General features: G+C 40.1%; 2 protein-coding genes and 1 pseudogene across 3 annotated transcripts in view; 2 read left to right on the top strand and 1 right to left on the bottom strand.

Moving 5' to 3' along the window:
* The first annotated feature begins 1,006 nt into the window (after nucleotides 1-1,006).
* Nucleotides 1,007-1,582, top strand: LOC138017188 (uncharacterized). Its single transcript, XM_068864359.1, has one exon. The coding sequence runs from the start codon at nucleotides 1,007-1,009 to the stop codon at nucleotides 1,580-1,582; it is 576 nt and encodes a 191-aa protein (XP_068720460.1).
* A 1,121-nt stretch (nucleotides 1,583-2,703) lies between these two features.
* LOC138014906 (uncharacterized) overlaps nucleotides 2,704-10,000 on the bottom strand; it is a 16,225-nt gene continuing 8,928 nt past the window's right edge. The window contains exons 2-4 of one of the 2 annotated variants that reach the window (XM_068861786.1): nucleotides 6,384-6,560; nucleotides 6,010-6,202; nucleotides 2,704-5,798 (exon numbers count right to left, since the gene is read on the bottom strand). In XM_068861786.1, coding sequence (XP_068717887.1) covers nucleotides 5,333-5,798; nucleotides 6,010-6,202; nucleotides 6,384-6,492 — 768 coding nt within the window. In that variant the 5' untranslated portion in view covers nucleotides 6,493-6,560 and the 3' untranslated portion in view covers nucleotides 2,704-5,332. The remainder of the gene's footprint in view (nucleotides 5,799-6,009; nucleotides 6,203-6,383; nucleotides 6,561-10,000) is intronic. The other variant, XM_068861787.1, reaches the window with a different exon arrangement.
* Nucleotides 7,545-9,307, top strand: LOC138017185 (uncharacterized; annotated as a pseudogene).

Here is a 10,000-nt window from a genome sequence, read left to right as displayed (position 1 = left end):
TAACACGTGCGGCGTGTGAGAAGCCAGTGCTATTGGCCATTTTGTGTTTGCGTGGGAGACAAGGCTCGAGAGTCTTATTGAATTGCATTGTGGGACTGTTTTAGGGACGAGTCGCTGTTTATGCAGTCGCTTACTCTGCAAAGCAAAAAGGCTTTCGTATATTCTTGTACGATAACAATAATTAAATCAGTTTATAACTTAAGTTGTTAGTAAGCAAAAGTCGTATGTAGCACGATCTCACTGACCTTCTGATGAACTATTTTCGTTTTGCGGACATTTTTTCGTCTTGGCAAAGCGAGCCACGGTCGTAAAATTCCTATTGTACAGTATTGTGCATGGTGGTTTAGGAAGCTGAGCTCCTGGTATATCGCTTTCTTGCAACTTGAGTTCTCAGTTGTTCCCAAAAGAATCCCACAATGCAATTCAACAAGACTCTCTACCCTGTCTCCCGCGCGGGGAATCCTTGTTTACATTCTTGCCTCATTAGCACAAGGCTATCGTTTTCTAAACGAAGTACCGACTTTTGACCTTAGCTATATCTGAAAAGTTAAACCCGATATATATATACCAAATTAATAATCTCTGAGCAATGGCATTGTATGAGATCGTTATATATCACCTTTGTCGCCCAAGACGTTCTTGATGGCTAGCAACTTAGTTTCTCGTTATCAAAGCTAAAAGACTTAAGGACGGTGCCTACTATTGTTCTTGCGCATACGTTCTGCGCATCTCCAGATACTCGGATTTCCCTTCGTCAGTGTTTATTAACACAGGGATATTTTTGTGCGGTTCAAAACTATGCGGACAACTTAGCAAGTGTTGTTGGTATCCAGAAAGGGAATTGGGGGGTAACTGTTAAAAATATAATGTGCTTATTAATTAGTGTGCGTCATAGAGCACTAATTGTGTAAGGAATCAATCTTTCTCAGCTGCAGTAAAAATAAACACTTGAACCCAGTCAGTCTGATTTCTTTCCCAAAACTGGTGCCGAGACCCGTCTTGAAACATGTCTAAAGAACTATCACGACTGAGAGGAGTGAGAAGAGCATGTAAAGGTCAAGTAACGCAGGATATAAACAAGGCCGAACGTCTTATGAGCGCTGAAGATGACGAGTCAGCAGAGCTAACAGCGATCTTCGAGCGTATCTCCAGAAGAGAAAACGAAATCACAGCTCTAGACTCAAGTATCGTACACTTGCTAGAATCAGAAGACCAAATAGCGAGAGATGTGGACGAAACGCTTACGCTCCAGGACAAAGTATCAGTGATCAAGACAGGGATTACAAAATACACCCAAAACAAGAATCCACCAGTAAGATCAAACCAATATGCATCGCACGTTCCATCAACCAGCGAAAAGCACGTCAATTTACCCAAAATGACACTCAAAACCTTTCACGGGGATCCTCTCGAATGGCAAACGTTCTGGGATAGTTTTAGCGCCACAATTCATGAAACCGATGAATTATCAAACATCCAGAAGGTCTCTTATCTTAACGGAATTTTAAAAGACGAAGCTGCGCGCGCGATTGTCTTCTACGAGTTCCAGATGTACAGCTCCAATGGCTGCACATGTGAATAGACAAACATAACATTTAGAGGTTTCTGTTTTATTGTTGCGGACATTCAAGGGACCTGCATAATCAACTCCCGTCACTTGAAAAGGTTGGGATCCGGTGACCCTTGGCTGTGGTAGTGGTGGAAAGTTGACCGATCGAAAAAGTCTTCCCTCTGCTTTCTTGCATGTCACACATTGATGCAAGATTCGTTTCACCAGCTGTCGTCCTTTCAGGATCCAATAGGTCTGCCGTAACTGGGTTCAAGTGTTTATTTTTACTGCAACTGAGAAAGATTGATTCCTTACACAATTAGTGCTCTATGACGCACACTAATTAATAAACGATTGACGAATCAGTCTGATTTCTTTCCCAAAAGTAACCACGCATTTTTTTCAGGGATAATTAAGCTTGAATTTGGAAAAGAACGCTACACATTGCTTTGTATTTTAAAGCGTGGTTACCCCCAATTTTCTTTTTGGATTTCAATAAAACTTGTTAAGATCTGCTTTTCCCGCATAATCAGTAAACCGCGAAAAAATTTCATCGAATTAGTAGGCACCGTCCTTAAAATTACAAATTTATAATTAACTAAACAACAACCATTCAACATTTCTTTTGCTTTCGCGGATGTTGGGTATGCGCTTGCGCATTAATTGATATCTCAATGACGTATCTTTGTCCGTTTCCGTAGTAACAACTGCGGCTGCAGCCTGAAACCGTTTGTCCACCCCAACAGTCAACATCTCTCAACAAAGTCGAACGGATGTTGAAGGCGTTTGCCCTGGTATTAGGCACGAAAAGTTCTTTTACCTTTTTAAGTCATAATGTAAATAACATGATGCCTTCTGTCAAAATGCAAACAATGATGAAACAAAGAATCCTTTCCGGCGTTTCGTGTATTAGCAGATTTGAAAAAAAACAAAACATGTTTTTAAACACTGAGATATGTTCCTCAGTATTAATATGGCGTATATAACTGCTGTCTGACTTTTTTTGTCGCAATTTCGGGTTACTGTTCAAGGAGTCATTATCTATTTGGACCCAAGAAAAACGCTCGATTTTATTTCAGAAAAGACCATGACAACAACCTTCTTGTATTTCAGACGTGATGTCTTCCGTTCATTCGTTATCTTTCATTTAATATTGCTCTTTTGGCGATCAGTGTTCATAATTTTATAAAATGCTAAAAAAGGGGCTTAAAACTGATCTAAAATTAAAAAGGTTTCCCAAATTTTCGAACCGTATCTCTGGTTCTTCTTCGGGGGACAATGAATCTAAAATTCAAAAATCACTGCTTCTTATTTTGGCTCCCAAGAGATCTTAACAGCGGCACATATGCCCTTGGGAACTCCATTCTTTCATTCACAGAGTTCTTATCGATGTTTGAGTGTAAAGACTCCAGAAAAATTCTGCGCTTGTAATTAGTTTCATTCCTTTCAAGAATTTGGCCGTAGCGTGGATGGATGTCGTGCGTGGTTCTTTCGGCATGTTGTCGGATTGCCGACTCTTTACTCGCGGCACGCGCGGGATCATGTTCCACTCTCCTCGAAGCCCAACACCGTTTGCTCTCACCAATGTAGGAGAAATCGCAGTCTTTGCATTCAACCCTGTAAACGATGCCTGCTATTTTTTCTTCCGATGGACGGTCCTTCGGTTTTTTGAAGACAGAAGCAAGTGTGCGTATGGGCTTAAAAGCAGTCCTTATGTTGAAACGTTATTATTATTGTTTTACCCTGTCCGATATCCCTTGAACATAGGGTACCACGGCAAGGCCAGCCAGGTCAGGATGGTGGTTTTGTGGACCAAACCTTGGTTGGGCAGCATTTTCAATGAATTTGGTGGGATATCCATTGACCTGTAGGCTGTCCTGGACGTTGGATGTTTCCTCTGTTCTCAGGGCCTCGCTAGATGGGATGGTGTTCGCGCGGCGCATCAACGTGCTGACGACGGATCTCTTATGTTGTACAGGGTGGTGTGAATCAAATGCCAAGTACTTGTTGGTATGGGTGGCTTTTCGGTATACTTGCACCTCAACCTCACCACTGGGGAGGGTGGATACATTAGTATCCAGGAACGCGATGGTGGGTTTACCGTCCACGGGTATGGCGCGCTCTACTGTTAATCAGTAGTATAATGAGTCTGTCAAACAAAGCCAGAATTAAAGATGAGTTGTTGCAACATTCTTCATCACTGTTAATAAACGCTTGAGTCTATAGAAGCTCAAGTACATTTATTTTAGTTTGAACGACAAGAGGTTTGAGATTATCATCTTTGTATCATCTTTGTATTATGGCTCAGGTACATAAATAGGAACAAAATTCGTGCATTGCTCGAGCTTATGTGGCATTTGCATCGAGACAAACTAACTTCCGAGTTAGGATTTCGAGTTGGATTTTCGAGTTGGATTTTCGAGTAAGGATGTACGAAAACAACCCCGAACGCTGTCCTGAAGATTCACGGCAGATACTAAGGTGGTAATTTAAACTTTCATTTTCTTTGAAGGTCAAGCCTTAAAACAGCATCAACAGCAACTTTTAAAATTAGATTTCCATTCTTTTTTTTTTGATATGTGCTAACAAAAACATTCTCAATAATACATCTTACAGTGTAACGCGCCTTTCTGTGGCCACCCAACACACTTTCACAGTTGATAATTACGTATAAATTATAGACCCTATGCAAAAATGGCCTCCTTTAAATTATTCTTTTGTTTATATTCAAAATAGCTCAACTAACCTCGTTTTTGAGACGAAAATTCTAAAGAATTTGTTATCCCAAACGAGGTTTGTTGGACTATTTTGAATATGAACAAAAGAATAATTTAAAGGCAGCCATTTTTGCATAGGGTCTATGGGCGGCCGTCACCGCCAAAAATTCGAAGTTGCTTATTTCAAACAAGTGCTTCTCTTTAAGAGAACATTACGTGAGTATTTTGCTCATTACATGGTTAACAATAAATATTTCTGGATAGAAAATGGATAGAGATCGACTCATTTTGCACCCTTTGTTTACAATAGATATTTTTCAATTTGTTTATATCTAAATCCTGACAATGTCTTCAAAAAAGAAATGGACGATTTTATAACATGTACTTTACAGTGCGACGCGCCTTACCGTTGCCACCTAACTAAGTTTTTACAAATTATCCGCCAATCAGGATGTGTGAATTTGATTGATAGTCACGCCTCCTTGCAAAGGTCGCACAGTTGTAAGATGAACACCGTTGCATAACCCGTTGCATGGGTTGTTGAGTTGACGTATTTATTATTTATTATGTCAAATATATATTTTCCCTAATGCGAAATGAAGTAGAGAAAAAACAAATGGTTTGGGGCGACCACAAACGATTTAACCTTTTGCGTGACATACAACACTTCGCCGAACCGCCAAAAATACCGATGTGACATGGAACAGTCACCTGTCGAATGGAACAGCCAAGTCTGAAATGGAACAGTCCATGTGGGGTCTGACGTCAAGATCTGACATCAACTACTTAAAATTTGGCGCGAAAGAAGCTTTTCTACAGATCGGTCGTAGTAAAGCGTATTTTCAACGAAAATATTCGCGACTAAGAAATTTCTTAAAATTGGATGGCTTCAAACATTTGTCAATTGAAGTTAATTCAAAATCAAAATTTATGTGTCGACTATTGCGCATGCAGTTGGAGTACTTTTCAAGAGAAACTAAAATTAATTGTACACTAACTTCATCAAGGTTCTCAAAATACCCAGATGCCAGCAAATTATCTTCGTTAGCAACTTGTTGCATTCCCATTATGAATAGTTGCATGGAGTTCTATTTCCAGCTGTTCTGACTTTCTGATTAAGCCACGAACTAGCAAAATTAGACAGCATCTGGTTGATTAAGGGCTTGTACACAAAGTGCAGACAGAACAGATGGTCCTCGTTGTCGATGTCCAGATACCTTTCCTCTTCCAGAGAGAGAAATAGGTCACAGAAGGCAGAAAGAACGATTTGGTACACATCTCTCCATAGCCTTTCTATGCGCGAGTTATGGACACTCCTTCCTGTTATGTAACTACCCCTTCCAGGGCCTCGTACAGGATGGGAGAGCATGTAATACGCCACATCACGGTTTTCTACCCCCATATCGCCACGATTACGAGATTGCAAACCCCATCTTTTCACGGCGTCTTGAAATAAGTTGAGCACCGTTGAGGATTTGTTGTCTGATTTGCAGGCCAGGTAAATGATGACGCAGCTGTAACCATCTATACACCTGTGGATGACAAACTTCCACCTTTTGTGATAAAGACCCGCATTTTTACTTCAACTCGTTTCATGACTCTCTTCACTCTATTTGTGTATTAAAGAAATTGATATTATCCTTGTCAGGGAGTAGCACTAACTTGATCTGGGAGTAGCACTAACTTGAAGTAGGTCTAAAATCTGAGCTTGAAAACTTTTAGTATCAAACAGATAAATCTTACCGTACAAGTTTGTGATTTCCGTCCATGTGCCATAATGACAAAGGGAAACGAACATTGTACACAAGTCTGCGGATAATGTTGATTGACCTCAACCTGCGACCGACGGGGTCAACTCTCTTCAGTGAATTCCTCAATCGCGCCCTCTGCACACGTATGCCCTGTGAGACGAGACAACCGTTTATAGTCTTCATACCTGTTAAAAAGAGGGAATAATAATGTAAGGTAATTTCAGACAAGGTGACAATCGAGTCGACGTCTGATTCTCAGCTGTACCATAAAACAATGACAAGACTGAGAAAACCTTTAGATACTGCAAGAGTCCAACTAATGTGTTAAAATAGTGAAGTGAGGAAAAATCATCTGTTGTCACTTACCAGATCTCGGAAAGTTGGTTATTATACGTTGAACAAACGAATCCAACATATCGTCCCCTATGTCCGTGCACGTGTATCGAGATCTGTTCGTCAGGTGTAGCTCTGTCATCCTTCATTCTACTGTTCGTTTGCTCACACCTAGCATGATAGCCATTTCTTGATTGCTAAATTGATGTTCTATCACAATAAAAAATATATAATGGCAGGTACATTAGAATAAGAAAAGTAACGATAAAAGCGAAGTTACATAACGTTTGGACGACTTCATGTCATCATATGTTAAGGAATTAACATAAGTATTTATACAGAAAGAAAGGTGTGAAAAATACATGTTTCTTTCTGGTGCATTCGACGCCAGATAACTGGAACTCTCATGAACCCTTAGCTCCCGTAAACTCGTACCAGCTTTGATTTCTTAAAAGAAGTGATTCCGCAAAACATTTCGTAATAAAAAGCCGCGATAACATATCCAAAGGCTAAATTTAGCTATCAAAAGTGACGACGTTTCGACACAGTAGATACGAAACTTCTACAAGTTAATCAGTAAGCTTAAAGAATGGAATCTTCTTTAGTGTTTGAAGAAGGCATGAGTTTTCTAATGAATAACATTTCAAAAACGAAACACTCTAATTTGCTCTGGCACTTCCTAATAATTTCCTTTGATCTCCCCTGGATTTGCTCCCTACACCTACATGCAAGGTGTTTAAAAATTATGCTCATTAACTTTAACACTCGCTATATGGAAAACGATCGGCTTACTCGAGCAGAATGGAGTTGCAGTTATACCTCAAAAGTACAGCGGCCGCATAATTCTTGTATCCTGTTAGCTGCGAATTATGCGGCCGCCGTACTTTTGAGGTATAACTGCAAGTCCATTCTGCTCGAGTAAGCCGATCGTTTTCAATTCAGCGAAACGTTTTCCTTTGTCCTGCAATTTTTTGTCTGATTATAAGCACTATTATACGTCAGTAAAAACACCTTTCACAACATCTTAATAGGGTCGTTTATACGAGAGAAAATAAGCCGCGGCTTACTCTGGCCGGAAAAAATTATACGAGTATAAACTCCCTGGCCAGGATAACCCGCGGCTTGAGAAAGCCGGGAACGTAGATTTTGTACCATTTATACGGGGTATTCGCACATTTTCTGTGGCTTTTACCCATGTGCTCACAAGATAAACCACGTGATGACAGGACTTATGGGTACTGCCATAATTTATTTTATTTATATTTCTCGTTATTCGCTTTTTTCTGCCTTCCCATCATACAGGTCATTTGGGAAGGAGGTGGGGGGGGGGGGGGGGTATTTGCATTAAAACGATGGATGTTCAGTTGACTGAAGCATGATACAGCACAAAGAGTAAATAACTAGTATTGTTTCTTTATGTAAATACCCCCCACCCCCACCCCCCATTATAGTTAATTTCGTTGGCAGAAAAATATACTTCCTATTGCCCTGACTTGACCTGACCTGACCTGCAACCTGACCTGTGACCTGACCTGCAACCTGACCTGACCTGATCTGTGACCTGAACTGCAACCTGTGACCTGACCTGTGACTTGACCTGACCTGTGACCTATGTTTTAGACCCGCCGTGGATTCACTTGCAAAAGCTTTTGCGCACTTGTTATCATCTTTAAATCATCACATCGCAATTAAGCCTGTCACCCCAGAAACTGTTGCTGAAAATTGTTTTGCCTCAGGAAAAGAGGGAAAGGAAACTCCTGGAAGACCACGTTTTAATATTCCAGCTGAGATGTTGGAAGAATTGCGTGAATTGGGATTCAGTTGGATTAAGATTGGAGAAATGTTGAGTGTTTCGAGGTGGACGATACACAGGAGAGTAGAAGAATATGATTTGCAAAACATGACAGGATTTCATCATTTGCCTGACGAGGAACTAGATGAGATCGTAAGAAGCTTCATTTCCGATCATGGACGAACTGCTGGTCAGGGCTATGTTGGAGGTTACATAAAAGCACTTGGGTTTAGAATCCAAAGAAAAAGGATAAGAGAAAGCATGGCAAGAGTGGATCCACAGAATACTGCACTACGATGGGGTGTTGTTGTTTCACGTAGGATTTATCAGGTACCATGGCCAAACTCCCTGTGGCATTTAGATGGAGATCATGAACTGATACGCTAGAAAATTATTATTCACGGATGCATAGATGGCTTTTCAAGAAGAATAATGTTTCTGAGATGTATTTCAAACAATCTTGCAGAAACTGTACTTGTTCTGTTCCTAGATGCCACAAAGCATGATGGAAACCTTTGGCTATGGATAAGTGGATAAGGGTGTTGAAAATGTCCTGGTGTGTGATGCCATGGTTCAAGCTAGGGGGGAGGGAAGGTGGAGTTCTATTGCTGGTCCCTCTACACACAACCAGCGCATCGAAAGATTATGGAGAGATGTCTTTAGATGTGTATGTCACTTTTATTACTATCTATTCTATGCTATGGAGTCCACTGGTATCCTCAACACAAATAATCCAATTCATGTGTTTACTCTTCACTTAATCTTCATTCCAAGAATCAACAAAGCACTTGATGAGTTTTGTGAAGCCTTTAATCACCACAAAGTACGTACACAGGGAAACTGGTCACCATACGAGATGTGGGCAAATGGAATGTTCCATGCAGACAATCCACTAGCACATGGACTGCTAGACGAAGAGCCACCTGATATGGAAATATATGGATATGACCCTCAGGGACCATCTCCCACTGGGAGGGATAATCATGTTGTCATTGACCCTGTGGATATTAGACATGTAGATTTACTGAAGTCATTTGTTTTGGAACATCTGGATCCACTGAGACCGTCAACTGAAATGGGTACAGATATCTATACCGAAGCTTTAGACCTTGTATTGCAGAGACTTGAACAACTTGCTGATTCTGGAACATATGTACCACAATAATATTATTAATGGAGCATTGGTTTATTAATATTCCCTTAAACTTCATCAACATCTCCTAAGAACTCACCTCTCAATAGTTAACAGATAACCCTTACTGAGCAATGAAAATTTTACAACAGTAACAACAGAAAAAAATTGTGTACAGGTTCTTTTAACAATGCAACATTTGCATGAAAGGCAGCAAACAATAGTCTTGAACTGTGCACTTACGAGTTCTGTTATGATCCTTAATAATCAAATTTTAACATTTAAATTTTAACATTCTATACCTTCAACTTAAGGTGGCTGGTAGCAGTTTCCAGCTCTTGTACTATGGTGTGCTAAACATTTCTCAGTTGCTCCTTCAATACTGGCAGCAAACAAAAGCCAGTGCTGAACAAAATGTGGTTCTTTTCTTAACATCACTGGTTACCATGGCAATAGCATAACCTGTAAAAACACCCTCAAATTCTAGATATAAGCACTTTTAACTCAAAAACGAAGCTGAGTGACCTCCATTTGTTATTAGTGAGTTATGATTCACAGGTTCAAGTAAGAGTGTTTTAAACAGGTTATCTCATTGTTATGGTAACCAGTAATACTACAACTTGATCTAAATAAGATCAAAGTAATTATTTTTGAATGCAAGGTCATACAGTTCGAATAGTTCATTATCTGATGGGAGAGGTAGAACTTCATTTCCTCTTGGCAAAT

This window comes from Montipora capricornis, chromosome 9 (assembly GCF_036669925.1).
Source record: "Montipora capricornis isolate CH-2021 chromosome 9, ASM3666992v2, whole genome shotgun sequence".
Lineage (NCBI taxonomy): Eukaryota > Metazoa > Cnidaria > Anthozoa > Scleractinia > Acroporidae > Montipora > Montipora capricornis.
This window is presented reverse-complemented; position numbering and strand designations above follow the sequence as displayed.